This window comes from Sebastes fasciatus, chromosome 15, assembly GCF_043250625.1.
Source record: "Sebastes fasciatus isolate fSebFas1 chromosome 15, fSebFas1.pri, whole genome shotgun sequence".
Lineage (NCBI taxonomy): Eukaryota > Metazoa > Chordata > Actinopteri > Perciformes > Sebastidae > Sebastes > Sebastes fasciatus.
The window spans coordinates 25,331,435-25,359,015 of NC_133809.1; the positions used below are offsets into that span (position 1 = coordinate 25,331,435).

At 42.2% G+C, this 27,581-nt stretch overlaps 2 protein-coding genes across 5 annotated transcripts in view; one reads left to right on the top strand and one right to left on the bottom strand.

Moving 5' to 3' along the window:
• Positions 1-340: 340 nt before the first annotated feature.
• Positions 341-6,651, top strand: adprs (ADP-ribosylserine hydrolase). Its single transcript, XM_074660667.1, has 6 exons — positions 341-742; positions 2,447-2,543; positions 2,696-2,903; positions 3,697-3,884; positions 4,011-4,111; positions 5,813-6,651. Exons 1-6 carry the CDS (start codon positions 550-552, stop codon positions 6,199-6,201), a joined length of 1,176 nt encoding a protein of 391 aa, XP_074516768.1. The 5' UTR covers positions 341-549; the 3' UTR covers positions 6,202-6,651.
• Positions 6,292-27,581, bottom strand: part of LOC141783384 (b(0,+)-type amino acid transporter 1) — a 32,316-nt gene continuing 11,026 nt past the window's right edge. Inside the window, exons 1-7 of one of the 4 annotated variants that reach the window (XM_074660664.1) lie at positions 23,641-24,392; positions 17,613-17,678; positions 16,395-16,528; positions 11,521-11,650; positions 11,312-11,436; positions 11,106-11,193; positions 6,292-10,990 (exon numbers count right to left, since the gene is read on the bottom strand). In XM_074660664.1, the coding sequence (XP_074516765.1) occupies positions 10,760-10,990; positions 11,106-11,193; positions 11,312-11,436; positions 11,521-11,650; positions 16,395-16,528; positions 17,613-17,678; positions 23,641-24,339 (1,473 nt within the window). In that variant the 5' untranslated portion in view covers positions 24,340-24,392 and the 3' untranslated portion in view covers positions 6,292-10,759. Of the gene's footprint in view, positions 10,991-11,105; positions 11,194-11,311; positions 11,437-11,520; positions 11,651-16,394; positions 16,529-17,612; positions 17,679-19,749; positions 20,518-23,640; positions 24,393-27,581 lie in introns of those variants that run through there. The other 3 variants (XM_074660665.1, XM_074660666.1, XM_074660663.1) reach the window with 3 other exon arrangements.

Genomic DNA, 27,581 nt, shown 5'->3' on the forward strand with positions numbered 1-27,581 from the left:
TCGGTGGTAAAAAAATGGCAAGAAAGTGGACATATCTACATATACTGAGGTCCTATCTAAAACTTTAACAACTAGGCATTGATAATGATCTTTTTTTTACATAAAGTGTTGTCGCATGTATTGTATCCAATGCGGTATCTAACGTTCCTGTCTAGAAAGTAACCGCCAAGCTGCGAAAACTCTCGCGAGACTCACTGGCCGACGACGAGGTCAATGCATAAATCTCAACATCTCGCGAGAGTTTCGCAGCTTGTGGGTTACCTTCTGGATACGACCGTATCTAACGGATGTCCTTGTATAGAAATACACAAATCACAGCCTGTCTTTCAATGGAAGCCCGCTCTATATAACTGTATTTCTATGTGCGCCGACTTGAACCTGGTCAACGGGCATCATAACGTTTTCAGGAAGCAGTTGATAGGAGCCGTTAAGTCGACATTTGTTGTTGTTGTTGTTGTCTCTTGAGCTGCGTATCCTGAGAGTCTGGTCAGCCGACCAGCGGAGTGTTTTCTCGGTGTAGGTTTTGACGTCTCTTCCATCGGCGGATGAATGGCAATGACGGCCATGAGAGCGGTGGCGGTGGCAGCGGGCGGCCCGGCGTCTTTGTCCCGGTTCAGAGGAGCGCTGGTGGCCGCGGTGCTGGGGGACTGTGTCGGAGGAGAGTTTGAAGGAGCGGAGGAGGTTCCCATGGAGAGCGTGCTGCAGCATCTCAGCAGCCTGGACGACGACACCAAGGGGAATGGTCAGTGTAAAGGATGTACCAGATATGTAGCACACCATATGACATGGTGGCACTGGTTAGCAGAGGGAGATATACAGCAAACTACTGTGCTATTGATCCATGCCCACCTGTCCTGCAGATGAGTGTCTGAAATCAATCAATCAATGTGACTGCTCTACTAGCCTAGCCATCAATACTCAGACACCTGAGATTAAACTGGGTCAATAAACCGTTATATAGGGGAGTTAGCAACACTTTGAAATCATGCATTCATTCTGAATGACACATTTATTCTACCATACATACAGCAAAACGTCAAAATAATAGGAAATGGCCATCAGTAATGGGCACCCAGACTTTTGTATGTATTAGTTTATTTGACAGGGACAATACATAGGCACTGTTACACTTAATAAAAGCGCAGCTGATGCAAGGTATATAGGACTTCTAGCCATAGCTAATTTGCAGACCTTGTCCTTGGTTAGGCTTTTAAGAAAAAGAAAATAAATTTAAAAAAAATACAGAATAGCACATCTTACATAAAATCACATACCTGGCGCACTTTACACTATACATCCTATATACCATTTTATAGACTGCACATATGTACATATTACATTTATTTATTGACGGACTGCACACACTATGTTCATCCATTCACTCTGTATTTTTTATATCTCTATTATTGTTTTTTTTTATCATTTTTGTATACCTTTACCTCTCATGTGTTTCACTCTGTTTGCTGATGTTGCTGCTTTGACACCTGAATTTCCCTCCGGGGATTAATAAAGGTTCATCTTATCTTATCTTTATCTTATAATACAATATTGTACATTACAATCACATGACATCCACAAACTCAAAGTATTCTATTTAACCTGTTTAGCCCTAGGGTGCTGGAAAGTGTGGTTCGCCTAGACAGACATACCCAAAATAAATCAAGAATAGCTCCACAACTACCAGCACTATATGCATGATCTTGGACTCCACTACCGGCACTGCTCCCAGTAGACCACTTACACACCAAAAAAACTGACAATAACCTGATATTTTCAGGTGGAATTTCATTCATTCATTTATTTCATTCTCACTGTGCAATATCATTTTCCACTTGTGCAATTTTGTTATAGTCTGTTTATTGTCAATGCTGTATATACTGCTCCTATTTTTATACATCCTTCTATTTAAATGGTTCATATTTTGTTACACTTTGTTTAGCTCTTTTTTACTGTGTCAGCTGATGCATCTTGTTTTTTGCACTATCCCCTTTGCTGCTGTACACTGCAAATTTCCCCACTGCGGGACTAATAAAGGAATATCTTATCTTATCTTATCTTATCTTAATTAAAGTGCAACCGATTCAAGGTATATAGAACTTCTAGCCATAGCTAATTTGCAGACCATGTCCCTGGTTAGGCTTTTTAAGAAAAATAATAAATAAAAAAAAAATACAGAATAGCACATCTTACATAAAATTACATAATACAACATCGTACATTACAATCACATGACATCCACAAACTCAAAGTATTCTATTTAACCTATTTAGCCCTTGGGTGCTGGAAAGTGTGGTTCGTCTAGACAGACATACCCAAAATAAATCAAGAATACCTCCAAAACTACCGGGTCTATATGCATGATCTTGTTCTCTATGGATAGGTAAGACCTCAGGGAATTCATACTTCATGCAGTGTTTATATGTGTGTGTGCGTGTGTGTCTGTTAGGTATCCTTGAATACAGTGATGACACGGCAATGGCACGGTGTGTGGTCCAGTCTCTACTCACCCGTGCTGGCTTTGATGAGCAGGACATGGCTCGCAGGTACACAAATGCACACTGCTGACACTAATAGCTAATAGTTTACATGTATTACGGTGTATATATTGTTCCACTGGCTATTGAAATCAATTGAGGTGTAGCACATACACACACACACACACACAAATTGAAGCACTGGTGTCTCACCCCTTTAGGTTTGCTAAGGAGTACAGTGCGTCCCCGGGTCGTGGTTATGGTTCTGGGGTGATCCAGGTGTTGAAGAAGCTGTCCTCTCCTCAGCTCAGTGATGTGTACCAGCCGGCAAGGGACCAGTTTAATGGTCGAGGCTCCTTTGGGAACGGGGGAGCCATGAGGGCGGCCCCCTTCGCACTGGCTTTCCCCGGTCCAGCTGATGTTAAAAGGGTGAGCAGTGGGCATCCTTTGGACAAAAAAAACACATCCTTGGTGACATGCATGTTGAAGCTATGCACATTTTATGAACTGCCATGTCTAAACTTCAGTAATTCAGTAGCGTGTTTGTGCTAGTTTCGTATAAAGTTTCAGAAAAACAGAAAAACTGTCCTAGAGTTCTAACTTGCCATTTGACACACATCTCAAGTAAAGTACTGAGTCTAAATGAAAAACTTTGGTCAAAGTGAGAAACATTTAGTAAGTTCAGTAACAGTTTTCATGAATTCAAAACAATATATCTAACACTTGCACAAAAATACTTTAGCCAAGTTGAAACTGATAGTAACTAGGGCTGTCAAAGTTAACGCGATAACTCGTTAACGCAAATGCGTTTTTAATGCCACTATTACTTAATTAACGCAACTTGCAATTTTTAGGTTGTAGCGGGGTCAGTTTTAAAGCTAGAGTGAAGAAACTGGTATCATATGAAACTACAAAACCTAGCCTTGCTTGTCGCAAAGGACACTACATTTTGGCCAGGAAAAACTGGCATGGCCATTTTCAAAGGGGTCCCTTGACCTCTGACCTCAAGATATGTGAATGAAAATGGGGTTCTATGGGTACCCACGAGTCTCCACTTTACAGACGTGTGATTAATCACGATTAAGTATTTGAATCGATTGACAGCCCTAATAGTAACCTTTAAGTCCAAGTCAAGTCTCAGATCACTAGGACCCACATCATGTAAAGCCCGCTGACTTGTTGGTGCAGACTTGGTTTGATTTCCTTCCTTTTTCCTCTCCAGTTCGCCCGTCTGGGTGCCATGCTGACCCACTCCTGCTCTCTGGGTTATAACGGGGCAGTGCTGCAGGCGTTAGCTGTTCACCTCTCCCTGCAGGGTGCGCTAGACATGCCCCAGCAGTTCATCAGCAGGCTAATCACAGAGATGGAGGAAGTGGAGGGCGACGAGGCGACGCGCAATGATGCCAGAATGTGAGTACCACATGGATAAAGCCTCCAATGTTCATTGGCAGGAAACAAAAAAATGCATTCAGGCTGTACTGGGAGTGCTGTTTTTCTTAAATGTCAATCTTCCTATAACATGGTGTTTCTGTCCAGCCTAAAAGAAGCAGAGAAGCCATTCTGTGAGCGCCTGCACAGAGTTAGAGACCTGATGGACAGGAGCAAGGTCAGCATAGAGGAGGTCATTTCTGAGCTGGGTCAGTATCTGCTTATCTTTGATTTTATCTTCACTTTTTATTGAGGTTTTTACGTCATCCATCCATCCTTTTCTGTGCCTCCATTGACTATTCCTTACACCCATATTTTTATACGTACAGTATTCTATTTTTATTGTTATTATCTAGTAGGGGTGTAAGAAAATATCGATACACCTGAGTATCGCAATATTATGTTCTGTGATACTGTATTGATCCTCAAAATCACTATTGATTTTTTAATTAATAGTTTACATGCAAAGGTTTGTGGCAGACAGTGGTTCATTTTGTGTTTAAACCCCCAACCGCTAGATAGCAGTGTCGTAAGCTATCTTCAGACATTTGACTCTAACATAGTAACGTAAACTAAGACAGGAAGTAGTGTAAGGGCGCACAGCTGATAAAAAAAAGCGATATATTTCCTTGCTTACAGTATCTTAATATAATGGATCCTGTATCATGATAAGTATTGTTTCGCCAGATTCCTGCCAAAACAGCCCTACTATCTAGGGCTGCAACCAATGACGATTTTTATTGATTAATCCGCTATTTATTTTCTCAATTAACCTTTTGTCTGAAAATAATGGTTAATGCCTGTAACAGTTTCCCAAAGCCCAAGTTGACTTATTCAGATTGCTTGTTTTGTCCAAGCAACAGTCCCAAACCACAAGATATTCAGTCTACTATCACAAAAGATGAAGAAAACCATACATTTTTACATTTGAAAAGCCAGAACCGGTGAGTTAGTTCTTAGAAGTCACTTAAAACGATAATTGGATTGTTAAAGGAGTTGCTGATTATCTGTTAGTCAACTAATTGATAAACCCGACTGAATGTTAAACCTCCATCCTATTGTTATGATAGCACATAACAGTATGGTTGCGTCCGAAATTCCATACTAACATGCTATTTAGTACGCTAAAACAGTATGTGAGATATTTTAGCATGTCCGAAACCTTATTATCAAATCAATAGCATGCAAATTGCATATATAGAAATAGAAATATTACAGTATGCAACCCTGGACACTACAGCTGCATGAATATCCCACAATGCAATGCGGTAGTGACGACAATGTTCATAACAGACGTTGAAGAACAGGTCTGTAACATCAATAACGCTTTAATTTAAGTGTAAGTATAAGATTTCACTTTGCTAGGTGTAATATATATTTAAAAAATTAGTTCAGACTTTGGTTCTCACAAATCATCGTTTTGGTCACGAGGTTGGCACGGGTTACCATGGTTACACGTCTCCAACCGACAACGAGACTCTCAGGAAGTGACGACGTAAATTACTGCTCAGTGCGTCCGAAAAAGATACATACTACTGAACGATAGTACACATATTGGGGGATGTAGAGCATAGTATGTGATTTCGGACGCAGCCTAAAACAATTCCATTTCCTCTGTAGGGATCTTGAAAACTGCCACTTTTTAGTGGAGAAATGATTTAGTTATTTACCTCTTGCTGCTCTTGTTGAATAAAAGATTACATTTTATTTAGGTTTTATTTGGACCGAGGAAATGGATTGTTTCAGTCAGGGGTGATGGAACGGTCTTCTGTGTTGCAGCCCCACTGAATCCAGCTATATTCATTTAACATTGTTACCTTGTGAGCAGCTCATATACTAAACTGCCAGATTCTACACCAGTTTGTCTCCCTGACTTGTTATCACCCAACATTTCCCATCTTTCCTTCCAGGTAACGGCATTGCGGCGCTCCACTCGGTCCCCACCGCCATCTTCTGCGTCCTCCACTGCCTGCAGCCCCGTGAATGCCTTCCAGAAAACTACGGCGGCCTGGAGAGGACAATCGCGTACAGCCTGGCTCTGGGAGGGGATACAGACACCATAGCCTGCATGGCAGGGGCCATCGCCGGGGCCCACTATGGCATCGAGGCTATTCCTCAGTCGTGGATAAAGTGCTGCGAGGGGGCAGAGGACGCGGACATGAACGCAGAGCGACTTCACATGCTGTACCACCGGTCGTCACAGGGAGGCGGGAGTGGGACAGGAGAGCAGAGCTGTGAAGGAGCATCTAAAAGCCAGTCAAACGCTTCTAACGGCACAGAGAAGAAAACTGGAGTTTGACAATAAGGACTCTTGAACACACACACACACACACACACAAATTACACACTTACACTTAATAAATACCTTTTTGTTTTCGGACTGTGTTGGTTTAAAGGGAGCTTGTGATTAAGGGCAACATTAGTTTACTTGTCATAACAGCTCATTATTTTGAGACCCTACCCCTCCCAGCGTGCAAAAAAAAAAAAAAAGAAGAAGCTAAATTGTGAATCTGAACAAACAAGAAACACGTGTCACCAGACAGACTAGATTGACTGTCCTACAGAAATTTGGTCTGTATGTATGCATGCACGCACACACACGCACACACACACCTCTCTCCTTTCCCTGCTCTTTCCTGTTTTGTGTTGAACAATCTTTTGTCATGTGAAAGTTGCACTATGAATTGGCCATGTCTTGTTTTACCCTTTTGGTGGATAACATTATTTAATAAACTTTTTTTTAAATTCACATAATCTGTACGAGTATTTATTTTAAATTTTAAAGGGATAGTTTGGGTGTTTTGAAGTGGTGTTGTATGAGGTGCTTATCCATAGTCAGTGTATAACCTACAATAGATGGCGGTCGGTAACGCCCCCAGATTGGAGAAAGAGACAGGAGTACCAACATGGGTGCAAAGCAATGTACTGCTGTGGACGAGGACAGCAGCAAAACCTATTTCAGCCACCTAAAAAATCAATATCAGTTGAAGTTTACGTTGTATTTAGAATATTCTCACCACTTTATGTCAGACAGCCCTCTCCGATGGGGAACTGGACTGAATGAGAAAACATCCTACATATAGCTACTACTTTTACTTGAATCCCTTTTTCCTGCTGGCCCCGTCCACAGCAGTACATTGTTTTGCTCCTGTGTTGGTACTCCTGTCTGTTACTCCAAACTGGGGGCGTGCTGGGTGCCATCTACTGTAGGTAATACACTGACTATGGATAATTACCTCATACACCCAACGTCAAAACACCCAAACTATCCCTTTAAGACTCAAAAAGCTAATTTATTTCAGGAAGGTCAGCTCTATCGAGATGTCTTATTACTAATCATTTTAACTCAGCACAACACCTGACTTGCGGACTGCAAGAGACTGCTAGTATTAGAAAAGCAAGAAGTCTACAGATATATTCACAGCGGTGCGCTGAGCTTAATTAACGCTAATGTCAACACGCTAACATGCTGATGTTCAGCAGGCATATTGTTCACCTTCTTAGTTTTGTGTGTTAGCATGCTAACATTTGCTTATTAGCACTAAACACAAAGAACAGCTGAGGTTGATGGGAATGTCACAGGCATTTGGTCAGGAACCAAAATATTGGCTAAATTAAAATGTTTACCCAATGATGCCATTAGAGGAAAAGTTAAAGGTGCTAACGGTGCTAACAGCGCTAACAGTTAAAACCACAGCAACAGTGCTGACAGAGACGCTGTGGTTAGGGACGGCTATAACCGCAGTATAAGAGCAGTGCAGAGCGGCGGCTATGAGCTAGCCAGTGTGGCACGCTCACATGCACTATAAGCATGTGTCAACAACGCGAGGAGAAGCTCTGATTACAACACACAAGAGGGAAAGAAACTTCATTCTCTGCTCAGGTAGACATTACTCCTCTATATCTTTACATAGACAATAGTAGTTTGCTGCTATATTTATGCTCTGGATATCGTATAGAAAACCTTCAATTGTCCAATAGTTGTTGTGAGACAGGCCTTGTTTTCTTTTCATATACTGTTTTCCAAAGCACAGTTGTTGATGCATTTTAATTTTATTAAAACCATAAGTCACATACAGTTCTTTAAAACAGTAACTATTTAATGACAAAGGATGCTGCAGTTCGATTCTTTCGTTGTTTTTGTTTCATACACCATGGAGCTGCCATGTTGTGACTAATCTTATTACTATAGCATTTAGTTTGTGGTGCTTTTTCTCACTCTGGTATCAGTGTGTTTGGAGAACAGCACAAGCTCTCTCCTGTATTTCTATCATGTGCAGGACCCTGTCAATGAGAACTATTCTTGCTCCCTAAAAAAATAATATATCATATCAAGAAAACACATTCAAGTGGAAAATTGTTATTCAAACTCTGTTTCTTTCTTGTAGCAAAATTTGTTTAAAATACATATTTATGTATCTTTGATCTGGAACATTTTGCAAATTAACATTTAGAATAAACTGAAATGGAATTTAAACAAATTCACAGTCTAGCTACTTACTGTTGAACAGGCGAAAATTGTTTTCAGAAAATATTTTGTCTTTTGGTAATAGATTGACATTTTTAATATAGACTTACTTCTGAATAATATTTATTTTCACATGTGCTCTCTGAATTGTGAAAACCTGTGCAAAAAGCAGACAATACATATCAGATTGCTAAAATTCTAAGTCAAATGTACAATGCAATTTATTAAAGGTGCAATGTGTAATGGGTCCATACAATCTAAATTTACAGTCATCAGTTATGAAAAAAAACAAAAAAAACAATTACTAACAGCAGGGCAAAAATACGCAAAATTCCAATAAATTGCTGAAACCATAGACTGTATATAAAGATGGATGACATGACAGCTCTCCAAAAGTGAAGCCAAAACATCTCAATCGCCCCCTAGTGGCTGGCTGCAGTATAGGTCATAAATACCGCGGCTCCACCACCCGATCATTACTGCTCTGGCTCCAAATGACGTCAAAATCTCAAGATAGCAGCTCCCGTATCCGGGATATTTTGGCATCACTACTGTATAGTGGGAGGAAGTGGAGACGCGTCGTCTATCTTTATATACAGTCTATGGCTGAAACATGTGGCGTCGGCCTATGGTTTACATCAGCCATCTGTGTGTTTGTGCCACTAACTGGGGGCTGTACAGTCCGTGTACGCTTTGATAGTCCACTCAATGGACCAAATCCAAAGTGGCAGAAACGAGAAAACAACCTGCACCTTCACTGTGAGAGCCTGCGGCAGCTCTGGAAGACAGACCCCCAGCCAGCGGCTGCAGCAACTCGAATTCCGCCAGCACAAACCCCAGCACTGGGAATCACAGTGGGCTGGTGGAGCGCTGGGTCTAACCTGAGTAAGGGCAGCAACAGAAAGTTTGCCGATCCAGCAGGGAGTCGGGGTAGTCCTCCGGGCCTGGGGTTTGCACTGGCCAAACTTGAGCTGCCACAGCCGCCAACTAGGGATCCGTCTACCCCCGGCAAGGCAGCCCCCCGGTGGCGGGGAGGTCGAAACAAAAACACAAGTCGTTTTCTTGTTTCTGCCACTTTGGATTTAATCCAATAAACAAAATATCAAAATGTACACGGACCTTGTACCATCATCGTGATTACAAGCCCTCGGCCTTGGGGCAACTCTACTTCTCCGTCCTCTCATGTTGGACTGAGGGCAGACTGGACGCTACAACGACTCACCATCGCCTCTCGAGGTACAATTGGTATTACAAGACAGGATGGGCCGAGGCTAGCTGGTTAGCATGCTCATTTCAGTAGATATCTCTGCAACACAATACATAAATGTCTTTGATCAGACAAAAGTCACACAGCAGTTGAACATGGTGAACGAGACGGGGTGCTGACATCGCCACAGACCCCTCGCACTGAGGACAGTCTGCCCTGGTTGACAGTCCTGCCGGGAATCCCATCCCTCCCCGCAGGGAGAGAGGGCGCACTGCGCAGCGAGAAGTCCACGGCCCAGGGCAGCGGCGAGGTGCAGGCGAGGGGTGCTGTAAAACTCAAGGTCGGGCCTTTCCAAGCAGACCTCTGTTGTGTCGCACCGGACGATGTGCCCGGCGAGGGCCAGCCCACCAGTTAAAACGTTAAAAAATATTTTCAGTCCATTATGAAACTGTAGCGTGCTGGATGTCAGATCACTTTGATTCCATTTGAATTAGGCAACACGATGGTTGATTATGATTAGATAAAGATCCACCGCAAACTCTATTTCGCTGGTTGCAAAATGTGGATGAATATATTATTCAGTGTTTTTTATCGAGCATCAACCTCATGTTTACGCACGTATTGTTGAAAAGAAAATTGACTTGAAGCGTAAATAGATGCTTCAGTTCAGGTTTCGGTTACATGAGACACAGCTGAGACAGAGCCGTGCAGACGGCTGCTGACCAGATTAAAATGAGAGCGAATCTGTAGAGTAAAAAACACTTTTGTCACCTTCCAGTCTTGACATACAATGCACGGTGTGGACGGGAATGATTGAAATGTCTTTTTTTACAGTGTTGCAATATAGGGGCATTTGCGGTAAGAAACAGTGATTCGCGACCTTAAAAAGAAAGTGGGACAGGGCCGTAAAGTAGGGGGGCCAATGGCCCCTTGCCCCCCTACTTCCAGCACTCATGTCTTTGACATGACGTCAACCTCTTCACATTATGTTGATAATGTTAATTCATTTAATTTTTTTGAAGGTTTTAAACTAACATTTGGCCAAATCTTACACATTGCACCTTTAATGAGAAACGGGAGGTAATACTAAGTTGCTATTAAATGTAAATTGCAATGTTTCATGAGTGCAATTGCAAAAACAACAAGAAAAACAACAAAAAAAAACCTTTTCTTCTGCCCAAATCACAGGTTTTTCTCTGCTGGAGCGACCTCTAACAACAGCTGCAGGAATACTGTTAACTTGGTCAACAGCCCCGGGCAGAGCTTGTAATGGATGAGGGGTATGTAGAATAAAGCTCCACTGAGGATAAATAAAGTCACATAGAGGTATTCAATCTGAGGATCGTCTATGATGGGTGCCAGCACAAGGAATACTGCCACAATGATGACCAGTATGGGGAGTATGATGGGAACCTGTAGAGAGAAGAGGGGGACAGGCACAAGGTGATTCTGATTCCGTGTTCTAACAAAAAGACAAGTGTTTGTTTATGACGATGGCGTTTTGAGAGTGTATGTGTGTGACACTGACCTTGTACGGCCTCGGGAGCTCCGGCTTCTTGATCTTTAGATAGAGTAGTCCAGACAGGGTGATGCCATAGAAAATCCAGGCAGTGAAACTGACAACAGCAATGAAGAGGAATGTCAGACAAATACAAACAGGTTGTACATTATTTATACAAGTGATAAAGAAGTAATGTCGAAATTAAATACGTGCAAAGAAGATCCAGCTTTCACCTGAAGAAGTTGACAATGCTCTGGAAGTCTCCAGGGATCAGCACCAGAAGAGAGACAATAGTGGTGAAGATCAGGGCTGGAGATGGGGTCAGTCTGTGGACGTGAGCCATGGCCAGAATATCTGGCTACAAAGCAAACACAAGTCTGGGTGAAACTCTGTGAACTTATGCTGAACAATCTACCATACATTCACAAGTAGAGACTCTCACCAGGTGTCCTTCCCTGGCAGCAACAAAGGACACACGGCCACCACTGAAGAACGTCCCATTCAGTGAACCAAAAGCAGACAATGCTGCAGCCACAGACATGATCCAGCCCCAGCTTCCTAGCATCTTATTCCTGTGGAAAAAGGTTGAAGTTCTCACAAAAGCGGCAACAGCATCCTTTCCTATTTTCAAAAGCCATCATGTAGAGTATGTTATGGGGCTTGAATACATTATTCAAAAGATTATTAGTGATTTAGAAACTCTCAGATTCACTGACATTTAAATCTGCAGCAGGCAGAATGTTTTGGGCATCATTTGGCAAAACTTCCATAATAACCATTCAGCATATTGTAATTCAAGTGTTCTGAGAGACTTCTGCACCTCCTCATGGCTCTGTTTTCAGGCTTTAAAAAATCTAGCCCGGGCCGGGAGACTTTGGCCAATCACAAGTCATTTCAGAGAGAGAGAGCATTCCTATTGGCTGTTCATTCAACGGAAGCAGCTGTCAATCACTCGCAAACTCCGATCAAACGGTCAAACTAGGCAGCGCTGATCAAATATTGAATAATATTCTATGACTGTACTGCCTATTTCTTGACTCAAATGTTTTCAGAAACATCTTGTAGTAAACTGTTTAGCTGTAAAATGATATGTATATACTGAACTGATCTCAACATGGCTGGCGGGTCACACACTTTCAAATTTGGATCTTGAGGGTGTTGGTCAGGATCTCCCACTGGGTGGATGTGTCATGGAAGTATTAAGAGAACAATACAGCATTGGAGGCGGGGCCCCGTTCATTCCTATGAAAATTGCTCAGTGGCACATGATGCCAAAATGGCTCGACTTCCGAGTGGAAAAGTACCGGGATCTTCCGGTGATCTTCTTGGTCACATGGCTCGGTCACAGGGTCACAGCCGTCACAAAGTCGTTATGGCTTGCTAACTCCGCCTCCCAGCCCTTGCTCCAGCTCGGTCTGGGTCTAATGAACGGAGGAAGGGAAATAACTCTGTATTCGGCTACTAGTGCAATTTACAACTTTTAGTACCTAATGATTTAAATAAGGGCTATTCAAGTGTTCGTACTGGGAAGTTGATTCACCTCCTCAAAAAAAAATATCCGTTGAGTTACAGACGTCTCTTTCCAAATGTACGGAATGGAAGTTGTAGTACCGCCGTTTGGCCACAACGAAAATTGGCTTCCTGGGATGTGATACTATTGGGAGACATGTTGGCTGTAACAGATTACCACACAGACTAATGGAGAGTGCCTGGTTTGAATTACAAGAGCTACAGACGTAGGCAAAATTGTTGGTACCCTTCCGTTAAAGAAAGAAAAACCCACAATGGTCACTGAAATAACTTGAAACTGACAAAAGTAATAATAAATAAAAATTCAATGAAAATTAACTAATGAAAATCAGCTGTTGCTTTTGAATTGTGGTTCAACAGAATCATTTAAAAAAACAAACTAATGAAACTGGCCTAGACAAAAATGATGGTACCCCTAGAAAAGATGTAAAATAATGTGACCATAAGGACATGTTAAACTAAGGTGTGTCCTGTAAATAGCATCACAGGTATCTTCAAACTTTTAATCAGTCAGTCTGCCTATGTAAAGGGTGAAAAGTAGTCACTGTGCTGTTTGGTATCATGGTGTGTACCACACTGAACATGGACCACAGAAAGCTAAGGAGAGAGTTGTCTCGGGAGGTTAGAAGGACAATTATAGACCTTCATGTTAAAGGTAAAGGCTATAAGACCATCTCCAAGCAGCTTGATGTTCCTGTGACTACAGCTGCTCATATTATTCAGAAGTTTAAGGTCCATGGGACTGTAGCCAACCTCCCTGGACGTGGCCGCAAGAGGAAAATTGATGACATATTGAAGAGACGGATAAGACAAGGCCAGGCTGCAGCGGGTCATCCGTGCTGCAGAGAGGGCGATTGGCTGCAACCTTCCCTCCCTCCAGGAGCTGTACACCTCCAGGACCATAAGGAGGGCAGGGAAGATTGTGGCCGACACCTCCCATCCTGGACACCATCTCTTTCAGACTTTACCATCTGGCAGGAGGTTAAGGTCCATCAGGACCAAAACCTCACGCCACAAAAACAGTTTTTTCCCCATGGCAGTGGGGCTCTCCAACAGCCCATCCGCCCCCCTGTGACTGTCTTCCCCTCACACACACACTACGGCCCCGACACTGACTCTCCCCCCTCTCTCATACACTCTCAATACCACCCCCTACAGTATCCCTCTCTCTCCCTCTCTCTCCCTCTGATACCTGATTGTTTTGTTTGCACACCGACAATATTTGCACTATCTGTTTATACCATGTTTATTTTATAGCTTATTTTGTAAATTGTACATTTTTTATTCTTATTTTATTCTAACGTTTATCTATTCTTTGTTATTATACTGTTTGCCTCGCACCAACAAAGCCAAAGAAAATTCCTCGTGTATACCCCTTACACCTGGCAATAAACACCATTCTGATTCTGATTCTGATTCTGATACGAATGGTAACCAAAGAGCCCAGAACAACTTCCAAAGAGATTAGAGGTGAACTCCAAGGTCAAGGTACATCAGTGTCAGATCGCACCATCCGTCACTGTTTGAGCCAAAGTAGACTTAATGGAAGACGACCGAGGAGGACGCAAATCATAAAAAAGCGAGACTGGAATTTGCCAAAATGCATATTGACAAGCCACAAAGCTTCTGGGAGAATGTCCTTTGGACAGATGAGACAAAACTGGAGCTTTTTGGCAGGTCACATCAGCTCTATGTTCACAGACGCAAAAATGAAGCATAGAAAGAAAAGAACACTGTACCTAATGTGAAACATGGAGGAGGCTAGGTTATGTTATGGGGCTGCTTTGCTGCATCTGGCACAGGGTGTCTTGAATCTGTGCAGGGTACAATGAAATCTGAACACAATCAAGGCATTCTGGAGCGAAATGTGCTGCCCAGTGTCAGAAAGCTTGGTCTCAGTTGCAGGTCATGGGTCCTCTAACAGGATAATGACCAGAAACACAGCTAAAAACACCCAAGAATGGCTAAGAACAAAACATTGGACTATTCTGAAGTGGCCTTCTATGAGCCCTGATCTAAATCCTATTGAACATACAGTATGTGGAAGGAGCCAAAACATGCATTCGGAGAAGGCACCCTTCAAACCTGAGACAGCTGGAGCAGTTTGCTCACGAGGAGTGGGCCAAAATACCTGTCGACAGGTGCAGAAGTGTCATTGAGAGTTACAGAAATCACTTGATTGAAGTGATTGCCTCGAAAGGTTGTACAACTAAATATTAAGTTAAGGGTACCATCATTTTTGTCCAGGCCAGTTTCATTAGTTTGTTTTTTAAAATGATTCTGTTGAACCACAATTCAAAAGCAATGTCTGATTTTCATTAGTTAATTTTCAGTGAATTTTTATTTATTATTACTTTTGTCAGTTTCAAGTTATTTCAGTGACCATTGTGGGTTTTTCTTTCTTTAACGGAAGGGTACCAACAATTTTGCCTACGTGTGTATACTCTTGGAAAAGGCTACAGGTCTACCAGGACTGACAACACACAGTATGTAAAGGTACAAAGTTGTTTGTGTTAGTTAACAATTAATGCACCGGACTGGTTGTTAACATGTGCTGGGGGAAATTGCTAACTCTAATTTTACTGCCAAGAGCTGTGCCGAGCCTTCACAGGATGTTGCCGCAGGATCTCAGTGACCTGACCTCAATGTCCCTGAGCTAAGAGGAATGGGGGTCAGCCAAGAGAGATAAGGAATGAGATAAGAGACAGAGAGGGAAGGAAAGACAGAGACTGCAAAAGAAACTAGTTATTAATTGACTGGCAATCATACAGTGACTCAAAGTGTCATTCAAATGTTGACAGTTAAAGTCAAATGTCAAAGTGTTGAGCTATTGATCACTGTTGATTTTCCCGCTGTTTCAGTCAGGGTTGTTTACATGGCAAGTGGAATAGTCTGGAAAAGTCTAACTAAGGCAAACACATATGGTTAAATACACACACATACTAATACACTATATTAATTGCCCTTTGGGCTGAGAGGCGGAAGTTTGGATCTTGCAATGATGAGGAAGTCGGCCGGTCAGGATTCCCATTGGAAGAGAGCTCCTGGTTATATGGTTATAAACCTGTACACACACATACTAATACACTATATTAATTGTTTTTGGATAACTACAAACTACATTTTAGCAGAGATCAGAGTCCACAGTGGGATTAAAATTGGTGTCAGCTAGTCTCTGTGGGTGAACGGCTCTTACGGCGCTTTATGATGGCCATTGGTGAAGGGATGTTTATGTGAGTGTCTAAAGAGATCTTGAAGGGCCAAAGGTGTTTTGGGTCAGTGGTTTGGTTTAGGGGCCATGTAGGAGATAAAAGATCTTCCTATCTCGATTGTAGCTGTTATCAGAATGTTGTAAATCCATGATGTCTTGTTGGCTAGCATTCCTGGGGGTTGAAGGAAGAGCTGGTCTTGTATCTTGAAGGTTGTACTGTACTGCATTCGAAATATGCAGGGACATTTCCCACATAGCATAACACACCCGAATCTCCGACCGAACTGACTGTGGTCATGTTGCATTGTGGGTAATGTAGGCGCCAAGTTTTGACAAGAAACAAGAACGCGTGGAATAAAAAATACAATATCTCTGGTTCAACTGAATTGATTTCGATAGAAAAAAAGACACTGTGCTTCTGATAATGCTATAGGAGTGCAATGCTAAAATGGATGGAGTGCTCCTTTAATGCTCCTTTAAAAATTAGCAATTTTAACAGCAGAAACAGCAAGTCAAAATCTCAGTCTGGCCATGTCTATCAGAATCTGTGACATCAATATCAGGTGCGGTCTTACCCCCAGGTTACTGCTACTGCGCTGGAGGACATGAGCTCTCTCGGCGTCATTACCGTCAGGTAGCTCACATTCACCAGCAGATATAAGCCAGTCACCAGAGAAATGCCGATCACAATCGCCCTGGGAAGATTCACCTGGTAATAAAAAAGACAACATCATTTTTATGTCCTGGTCAATGTGTACAAGCTTGCATGATGGATTGTTGTTATATTGACACTGGAATAATGGATTGAGCCAGGAGTTAGACTCCAAAGCAGTGGTTGAATGTAACTAAGTACATTTACTTAAGTACTGTACTTAAAGGGATAGTTTGAGTCTTTTAAAGTTGGGTTGTATGAGGTTCTTATCCATAGTGAGTATATTACGTATTGTAGATGGCGGTCGGCACTCCCCCAGTTTAGAGAAACAGACAGGAGTACCAGCATATGAGCAAAGCCATGTACTGCTGTGGACAGAGCAGCAGCAAAACATATTTTAGCCACCTAAAAGAAAGGCCCACCTAAAAAATTCAATATCAATTTAATTGCACGCTATATTTAGAATATTTTCACCACTTTACATTGCCATCAGACAACTCTTTCCAATGGAGAACTGAAGTGGTTGTATCTATCTATGCTCTCGCCAAAGACACCAGACTCCAGTGAAAATTTTTTTAATTTTACTTCACAGAACACAGGAGTAGCTAGTCTACCGCTTGGCTCAATCGGTTAGTTTGTTTGTGCTCTTGTGTGACTTGTTTGTGCTCTTGTGGGCTCTTGGGTGAATACAAAAGTCAAACAATGACCGCCAAATTTGTAAATGAACTACTCCTACAGGGTTCATGGCACTGGCCTGTGACCCTCTACAATCATTGTTTGTATTAAATTATCCAGTCATAAAAAATACAGCCCAAAACTACAGAAATTAAGTGAATTCAAAATAAATGAACTTAACTTCTAGGAAAGTCTGTAATGACCATATCCATCTGTGTGACCTGCTTTTTCTCCCTAAGGATATTCTTTGATCTTTCAACAGCCGCTTGTTACTTTATTTCTACATTTTATATTCACTGCTCACGTGACATCGGTATGACAACAACACTGGCAGACACAGTTAGATAAGATCACAATTGCAGCCAACAATCACACCTCGAGTGTCCTCTACCTAGACTTTGGACAGATTGCTAACAGCATAATTGTATTTTTAGGATCTATGAATGGTAAACAGAGAAAGACTTACTTCAGGATGTTTCAGCTCCTCAGTTAGACAATTCAAAGTGTTCCAACCCTCATAGGACCACAAGCCCTGATAGAAAGCAATGCCCATGGAGCTGACATCCACATTGGTTCCCTCAAAGGAGTTATCAAAGTTCTCAATGTGTCCCTGGAAAAGCATCACAACACCTCCCAATATGATCACGGCCAGTGCCAGCAATTTGACTGCCATAGTAACCACCTGGATGCCGGTGGCCAAGCGGACGCTCAGACAGTTAACTATGGCCAGCAGCATGATAGATCCTGCAGCCACCAGCTTCAACACCAGTTGAGGAGGGGAGCAGCCACTGTAAAAGGGGGCCACGACATATTCAGCAATGCTCTAGCAAACTCTAGCTTTAAAGGTCCAGTGTGTAGGATCTGGTGGTATCTAGCAGAGAGGTGAGGAGATAACAACCGACTGAAACCTCTCCCTTGTGCCAAGTGTGCTGGAGAGCTACGGTTGCCAGCGCGAAAACCCGAACGGCCCTCTCCAGAGCCGTTTGGAGCAGAGCCAGTGCGTAAGGTGTGTGTGTGTACATGGGAAGTGAGTGGTGAATAAAGAGAGAGAGAGCGGCGGCGACGGGAGCAAGTTATTTTATCGAGTCCAGCCCAAGCAGGAAAAGTTAACAGTGTTTGGTTTGTCCGTTCTGGGCTACTGTAGAAACATGGCGGTGCAACATGGCGTACTCCGTGGAGAGGGGACCCGCTCCCTATGTAGATATAAACAGCTCATTCTAAGGCAGGGGTCTCCAACACGTCGCCCGCTCGCGACCAGTAGCTCGCGACCAGTAGCTCGCGACCTGTTTCTGAGTCGCTTGTTAAAGGTTCAAAGAATATGTAAACAAATTTGATAAGACAAAGTCACTTGGTAAACCTAAATGTCTATCCAATCCAATTTGCAGACAAACCGCCCCCTTCTGACACAAACTGATTATTTGCCAATCAGCTGTCAAACCCCCGTGCTCCCTCCGAAGGAGGAAGGAGAGTTGGGTACCCGGAGGCGCACTCATGGTTTAAGGTTCCGAATGGCTGGCCAGGCCCGTTGGCACTGGACCACCCTCCCTGCACCGCCGCGAGCGCACCCCGATGACGTGTTTGCTTGTAATGCACATCCCTACTACAGAGGATGAAGGGAATGTGAAGGGAAGTGATGTGATACAGTGATATGTGGACAGACAGTTAAATAAGTAACAACATTGTTTTGTTTTCTATGACATTAATCTGATGTGAATTTAATAGTGTGAGCTTGACACATTGAAAATGTAAAGAAATGCATAAAGAAAAAAAACACGCACATGCTGCTGAATTTAAGATGTTGATGATTTCAAAATGTGAGTGATGGATATCAACATTTTCTAATTGTTAACACAAAAGAAGCTTATTCAGCTGGTTTGGGTGGAGCTGAGCGATGTGAATAAATGTTACTAATAATATAAAATATGAGGAGAATCTTGGCCACTTTCATTTAGTGAAAGTAGCTCTCAGAGGAGAAAAGGTTGGAGACCCCTGTTCTAAGGCAACAAAAACACAACAATTCTTAATTTCAGGGCATTATACACTAAAGAAAACATACATTATATTCCATTTCTGCCAATAGATCCCCCTAATTGTTACACACTGGTCCTTTAAAGGTGCAGTGTGTAGGATCTGGCGGCATCTAGTGGTGAGGCTGCAGATTGCAACCAACTGAAACTGCTCCCGTGTGCCAAGCATGTAGGAGAACTATGGTGGCCAACACGAAAACGTGAATAGCCCTATCTTGAGCCAGAGTTGTTTTTTTCCTTTCTGGGCACTGTAGAAACATGGCAGCTGGCTCCGTGAAGAGGACCCGCTTGGTATGTAGATATAAACGTCTCATTCTAAGGTAATGAAAACACAACAATTCTCATTTTCAGGTGATTATACACTAAAGAAAACATACTTATTAAAATTATATTTCTGCCAATAGATCCTCCTAAATGCTACACACTGTTCCTTTCACAAAATCAATAAACACAGATGTATGATCTTGATTGTAGATCTACAGGCTGAGTCGATTGCTTGAGTATATAATCTCACCATTTGCTAACATTATAATTGTATTTTTAGGATCTATGAATGGTAAACAGAGAAAGACTTACTTCTGGATGTTTCAGTTCTTCAGTTAGATAATTCAAAGTGTTCCAACCCTCAAAGGACCACAAGCCCTGATAGAAAGCAATGCCAATGGAGCTGACATCCACATTGGTTCCCTCAAAGGAGTTATCAAAGTTCTCAGTGTGTCCCTGGAAAAGCATCACAACACCTCCCAATATGATCACGGCCAGCGCCATCAATTTGACTACCATAGAAACCACCTGGATGCCGGTGGCCAAGCGGACGCTCAGGCAGTTAACTATGGTCAGCACCATGATAGCTCCTGCAGCCACCAGCTTCACCATCAGTTGTGGAGGGGAGCAGCCACTGTAAAAGGGGGCCACGACGTATTCAGCAAAACTCAGAGCAATTCCTGTGGCACTGGCAGGCCTCATGACAACGATGAAGCTGAGGACAAACATAAAGGCCACCACTTTTCCGGCTGTCCGCAGAATGTAGATAAACTCTCCTCCAGACTCTGGTATGACTGTGCCCAGTTCAGCATAGCAGAGCCCCGCCAGCATGGATATCAACCCACAGCAGGTCCATACAACAAAGCTGGCCCCGGGGCTGCCGATAGCAGACAGCACAAACTGAGGGGATATGAAAATCCCAGATCCTATCATGGTCCCAGTAATGAATGACACACCTCCTATAATCCCCACTTCTCTCTTCAGATTGAGTCTCTGCGTTTCACTCTCCATTGTCTGAGAGCTGCTGCTTCCTCAAAGGCATTCGCAGTGGACACTGGACATGCACAGAACTGGCAGTAGATGAACAGTGTATGCTATTGAGCCATGTCCTCAAAGGACCCTTCAACCGAAACCAAGGTGTGGCGTTGCACAAGAGTTGCATTCGCTTAACAGACATACACAACAGACAGACAGAAATAAAGTATTAACAAGGCAAGAACAAATTGAAAATATGTTTTAGCTGATTTCATTTCTCACAGTCCTATTATTTAGAATGGTATCTTAATTGACCTGAAATATTCACCAACTGCATTTTTTAAATAGGAATGTCAGGAATGCCATCTAAATGTGAGGGGTCTGTGCTTGGGCCCCCAATTTACGGAGGAAAAAATAAATATATACACACAGCAATTGTACTAAATTACCACATTATAGTACTGTAAATTCTCCGCTGATTTGATCTGATCTGCTGTTTATGACACCAGGAGATCCAGGAGGTTACTCAAAATAGCAAAAATGCCGCCCCCTTCAGTTTGTTGATATGTGTTGTCCTATTTTACAAGCTGTGGAGGCCTGTGACATCATCCGCCTAATTGGCGCCATCGGCTGCCATACCTGGTATTTATTTGCTATGGCTTCTAACTGCTCCTGATGGTGGTTTTTAAGTAATGCTGAAAACTTGAGACTGGATCACTATCTCTGGGATTTTTTGGGAGTAACCTTACTCATAAATTTGGGACACATGTATGAAAAGTGCTATTCAAACTACCTCAGCTGGCTCCCTTCAATGGGAAGTAACATTGGTTCTAATTCAAGTTCCTTCTAGATGCAAAGGTCCTCCCGCTACCACTAGAGTGAGCCAAACCCCTTTGTGAAGAAAAGTTATTCTGGTCTCTTGTATCTGTCTATCTGTGATTCTTTTGGTCACAACCCAAAGTTCGTGACCTTAGGTGGATATTGGAATGTAAACTGCACTCCACTAAAACTATTCAGTTATAACACCTGCGTCACTGCCAATTCTCCAACAATTTGCCTGTAGATCTCTATCTTAACCTCACTTGTGAGCAAGATATTTGCACTCCTTTGTTCGGGCAGCAACTCGCTCGCAACCTGCCCTTTTCTAGCAGAATACCATGGCCTCCTACTTTGAGGTGCTGATTCTCTTTCTATGCATTTCACACTGCCTGCAAACATCCTGGCATGCACTTGAATTTATGGCTGGTTGACCCAAGGAAAACTACATCATCTGCAAAAAAAGAGATGCAATCCTGAGATCACTCGGCTGTGCCAAGAGATTCTATCCATGAAAATAACAAACAAAACCAATGATAAGGCACAACCATGGCTTAGTTCAGCATCCACAGAGAATGCATTAGCTTCTTGCCAATAATATGGAAACAGCTCTCACTCCAGTTATACAAGTACTAGACAGAATGATTCATAGAGAGCTTTCAATCTAGCCCCTCGCCTAGGACTATTTTGCCTATAGGGAGGCACTCCCAGGGGCTATTGTCCACAGCAACATGGCTCCCAGGATCACAGGGTCCCACGAATTAGGGAGCAATTTCCAGAGGAAACATACGGTAAACTAATAATCAAACTAATCAAAAATAATATGCAATTTGATGAACTGGAAGTCCCTGCAGAAACGGATGAGATACTGTAGTTCTGTGGGCCTGAGAGAGCAGGTCTCACCCAGCAGAGAGCTCCCTGAGACACTTCTGAGAATCAGATGATTTGTGGCCAAACAGTGACTGATTAAAAGGCAGTGTTAATCTTTTTTAATGCACAAATTTGTGTTACGTGAGATTAACAAGAATTCATCAAGCTCGTAAATGACTGTCTACAGTTTGCCTTGCAATATTCTTAGGGCTTTACAATATACTTATTCTGGTATCTTACTGCAATAGCTTCTGTCATTTAAACTGACCCACTCTGTAGATGAATTGCTAATTAAACAAGTATATTATCTCTCCACTTTTGATTTGTCACACATGATCACACAATTATTTATCTTTTTTTATAGTAAACCCCAAGTAATCCATCTAACTATAAAGCAAGAAAGGGTATGTCTTTTCGCGTATTTCGAGAACTGTTAATCCGATCAAATTCACACTTGGCGGGTGCATTGCTGGGGACCCAAGGGAGTGCTTTGTCGAATTTGGTGCAATTGGGTCACGCAACACGTTCAATATTAATAAACCTTCAACAAACAAGCAACAGCGCTCTATGCAGCAGCAGGGGCGGAGCTTCTGGGCTCTGCAGATTGAGTCCAGCATGTCGTCCGCAGCGGGCAGACTACAGTTCACTGTAGCTGCTGGATCATGGATATAGCCTGCTAATGCTATAAGTATAATAGATAACGTTACAACCAAACTTTTCTTCACTTCGCTGGAGTCAATGGACAATGCTGAGGATGTTTTATGAATCTGCGGTAGCCAGCGCTATCCTGTTTGCTGTTGTGTGCTGGGGCAGCAGGTTGAGGGTAGCGGACACCAACACTCAATAAACTGATTCGTAAGGCCGGTGACGTTGAGCTGGACTCCCTGACGGCTGTGTCAGCTGCTATACACTTACTGACTTAACTGTACAGTAATTTGTGCAATAATTCAACTGTGAAATACTGTCATTAATACACCATTTATACTGTACATTCAAGAAATATAAGTATTAATTTCTTATTAATACCATTCTGGCATTCGTATTTAACACACTTAATAGATCCCACTTCTCAGCATTTTTTATTTACTTTTTTTGCACTGTGGTTGTATGCTATATAATGCACAGCTTAATGCATACAGTATATTTGCACATATTTCACATTTATTTTATTCTCATTTTTAATTTTAGTACTTATATTTCTTTACATATATTTTGTTTTAGCATAATGTACATAATTTACATACTACCTCCACTCATTAAATCCATGCTCCACTTTATGTCAAATAACCGAATATTTCTGACCATGTGCAGCCACAACTTGGGTGTGTGATGCAACTATGTCATGGCAGGTGTATTGCTGAGGAACCGAGAAAGGGCAGTCTCAAGTGTGAAGTTGTTTGCATGAGCGGTTCTCGAAAGCTGCAAGCAGCAACTCCACAGCCCGCTCTGTACAGGCATGTTTTGAACGGGCATTGCACTAGTATAGTAGATTAAGAAGCTCTTGAATATGAAATTGCACTGTGAAAACAGAGAAACACTTACTTCTGGATCTTTCAGCTCCTCAGTTAGATAATTCAAAGTGTTCCATCCACCATAGGACCACAAGCCCTGATAGAAAGCGATGCCCATGGAGCTGACATCCACATTGGTTCCCTCAAAGGAGTTATCAAAGTTCTCAGTGTGTCCCTGGAAAAGCATCACAACACCTCCCAATATGATCACGGCCAGTGCCAGCAATTTGACTGCCATGGAAACCACCTGGATGCCGGTGGCCAAGCGGACGCTCAGGCAGTTAACTGCGGTCAGCACCATGATAGCTCCTGCAGCCACCAGCTTCAACACCAGTTGTGGAGGGGAGCAGCCACTGTAAAAGGGGGCCACGACGTATTCAGCAAAACTCAGGGCAACTCCTGTGGCACTGGCAGGCTTCATGACAACGATGAAGCTGAGGACAAACATAAAGGCCACCACTTTTCCGGCTGTCCGCAGAATGTAGATAAACTCTCCTCCAGACTCAGGTATGACTGTGCCCAGTTCAGCATAGCAGAGCCCCGCCAGCATGGATATCAACCCACAGCAGGTCCATATAACCAAGCTGGCCCCGGGGCTGCCGCTGGCAGACAGCACAAACTGGGGGGATATGAAAATCCCAGATCCTATCATGGTCCCAGCAATGAATGAAACACCTCCTATAATCCCCACTTCTCTCTTCAGTTTGAGTCTCTGCGTGTCACTCTCCATTGTCTGAGAGCTGCTGCTTCCTCAAAGGCCTTCGTAGTGGACACTGCACTGTAAGACTTCGATGTAAATTTACAGTGAGATTCTAACAGTTACCTGTAAAAATGCTTTTACTGTATATTACTGTGAAAGCAATGCATTCTGGGAGTCAGAACGCTTGCTCCCATGATCCCAGCGGTCAAGTGTATCTTTTAACAGTAGTCTGCTGCTGCCGCTGAGAATCTCGGGAAAATAAATTAACGGCTATTTTTCTAAGTTCTCGCGTGTATTTTTTTCGAGTTGACCGTTGAGCGCCACAGCTCAACAGCTCAACGGTCAACAGGTCAACAGCTCAACAGCTCAACGGTCAACAGCTCAATGGTCAACGGTCAACAGCTCACTCTGGCAGCAGCAGCAGCGTTGTTGTCCAGTGCAACTTGAGGAGCGACAGCAGCAGTTTGGATAAACACTTCTTATTTTCACCACCGCCAGTTCCATTTTGATCGTCAGACCAGACGAAGGGAAACTCCAGTGGTTACATTATGTTACTTCATGGTAAGTCAAATCATCAAGTTGTATTGTACCTTTGCTAACACAGTGCATGTTCCTCAGTGTATGTACATTAGCTAGCTAACGGTAGGTCGTTAGCTGTTCTTAGCTTCGTCTATATTTCAATACTCATTAGTATCACAGGTAACAAGAATCAGTCGTCTATCTTATATTCACGTTAGCTAGCGCTAGCTCGTTAGTTAGCGTTAGCTCGTTAGCTAGCTGGTTTTAGCTTAGTCAGCATTTAAATTCTCAATATAATTACTAATAGGTAGCAACAACAATCTAAAAGGGAGACGAGGCAGTATCTATCTTGTGTTTCCAGAATGTCCAACTGTCAATTTTGCCGCCATGCATGTGGTACTAAATATGCCATATGAAAGTTCACCAAAACACCCCACACATCAAATTTAAATGTGCTTTCCGCGATTGTTACCGTTCATTTGGCAAAGTTACAGCTTTAAAATGCCATGTATATAGAGATCACCCAGATCAGAGGGAGTCAAGCTTGAGGGAAGGATGTTCTGGCATAAGGACATTAACATTAGACGTTTTATCATGCCACATCGATTTCTGTACTGTCAAATGTGACAGTTTGTCTACATTATTTTCTCACTTGAAGACTCACATTAAAGAGGGGAAACCAGTCTTATGTCCATTCACAAATTGTGGTAAAATGTTTACTGTGATATCCACTTTTTCATCACACTTGTCAAGAACACATAAAGGTTGTGTAGTTGGTAATCTTTTGAGTCAGATCAGGTCAGGTAGAGATGATGGAGAGAATACTGTTGAGCAAGCAGGGTGCTCACATGAGCATGCAGGGTGCTTCAAATAGAAGAGAGATGTCCTCATCTTGCAGGCAGATGTGAGTATAACTGATGTAGTTTATTTCAGATTAAGACATTGAAATTATTGAAATGCAATGAGTGGAGCTCAGTGGGATTTTAAAAATAATTTCTTTAAAAAGGAAAATTGATGACAACTATAGTTAAAGCATTGTTTAATTGTATTAACATTAACTTAGAATTGCAATGCCTTTATTGTCTCCTATATAGGTGTCAGACACAGCGGCGACTGTGAAGACATCCCTCACCCTTCCTGATAGCCCTTGGTTGATCATTCTAGGTAAGCACTAAGCCCCACGTTTCTACTTACACTGTACTAGTGCACATATGCAGAGTACTTCTATTGAGCCTGTCAGCAGGCAGTCAGAAGGTGTGGGGCAGGCAGGAAGACGCTGCTTGCCGCTGGAGTTCAGTTGTAGTGAGTTTCTATGGTTATGTCTTCTATATTGTATATAATACACACAACTTTACATTCTTATAAATAGATACTGATTCTGAAACAGTTGTGCATACAGAAATGGATAAATAAATACGTAGTTTTAGATGGTTAATAAATAGTTGACTCTATAATACATACACAGTGGGCTATGTTTTAGTTATTAAATAGTTGACTCTATAATACATACACAGTAGGCTACGGAATAATAATTTCTCTGATTCTTCTCTGATATGTAAATAGTTTGTTTGAGCTTTTCTCTCACTCTCTTTCTGGATTAGGGTGTTCCTATAGCTTGTAAATATGTAAATAGTTCGTTTGATATTCTCCCTCCCTTTGTAGATTTTATTTTATTTGTATTAACTTTTTTACTTGATTTCTCCTTCACTGCAACGGACACAACCACTAAGCTTTATGAAAATGAGTGCGCGATGGTGTCGCAAGTATGTAAATGGCTACCTGGATACATCAAAGAGCAGTACAGTAGATGAGTAGCATCTCGCATCCTACATCAAGAATTCCTGATATCTAGCGGAGGCTTACATTTTTTTAGAAAGGTTTTCAAATATCAGTTGGAAATGCCAATACCATACAAAAACAATAAAGCGGTAAGTGGCCACTTGATAATTCGTCAAATGGTCAATTTGGTATTCAGCCTAAAGCTTTTTGCATTGTGTTTCAGGTCCAATGATTTCCGACCAGCGCTGGATGGTAAGCATCGAGGGTCAGGTGGTGTGTGAAGGGGCATTGTCTGCGTTGGGGCTTGCTGTTGTCTTCACATCCTACTACAACTTCAACCTCCAATGTCAGGATCACGCTGCCTGGACACTTGAATTCATACAGAGGTAAGTTTGAATTCCATATAGTCATTTGTGTCAGATGTTTGGGCCTTACAGCTATCCTTGTATCTATCTATGTGTGATAGACATACGATCAGAGAGTAGGGTATGGAGAGTTCATTCCAAAATAAGCTTAAATGATCACTTGGACGTTTGGGTGTGTATGTGTGGTTCTAAAATATATACAAGAAACATAAAAACAGTATTAGCCTTCAATAATATCATTTCATATATAAATTAATAACCCATTGTTATTAGTCTTGAATAATTAAATTAAATAGATAATTATCAAAGAGTCATCAAGTTACCAAAAACACTCAATGTTATATGCATATTCCAAAAGTGTGACACTCATAAAACATCAGGCAAGTAAGCTATATTAGCAAGAAGTATTTCACCATGTCCACGTGTATCTACTCTAATATGCATTGCAAACATAAAGCATGAAAAAGAACGATTTGGGGACTTATAATAAATCAGGTATTATTTATACTAACAATATTTAGCGGTCTAATTTTAGGTAAGAGGTGGTTTGATTCACATTTGTGTCTTTTTGTTTTACCTTGCTATGCCTTGTAGAAGCTGTGTCAGGAT

What these genes read in the sequence shown, in the direction of transcription:
- adprs (XM_074660667.1), top strand. Translation starts at nt 550, where the DNA reads ATGGCAATGACGGCCATGAGAGCGGTGGCGGTGGCAGCGGGCGGCCCG. An exon ending in GTCCAGCTGATGTTAAAAGG is followed by an intron (nt 2,904 to 3,696) that starts GTGAGCAGTGGG and finishes TTTCCTCTCCAG; the next exon opens with TTCGCCCGTCTGGGTGCCAT. An exon ending in GGAGGTCATTTCTGAGCTGG is followed by an intron (nt 4,112 to 5,812) that starts GTCAGTATCTGC and finishes CTTTCCTTCCAG; the next exon opens with GTAACGGCATTGCGGCGCTC.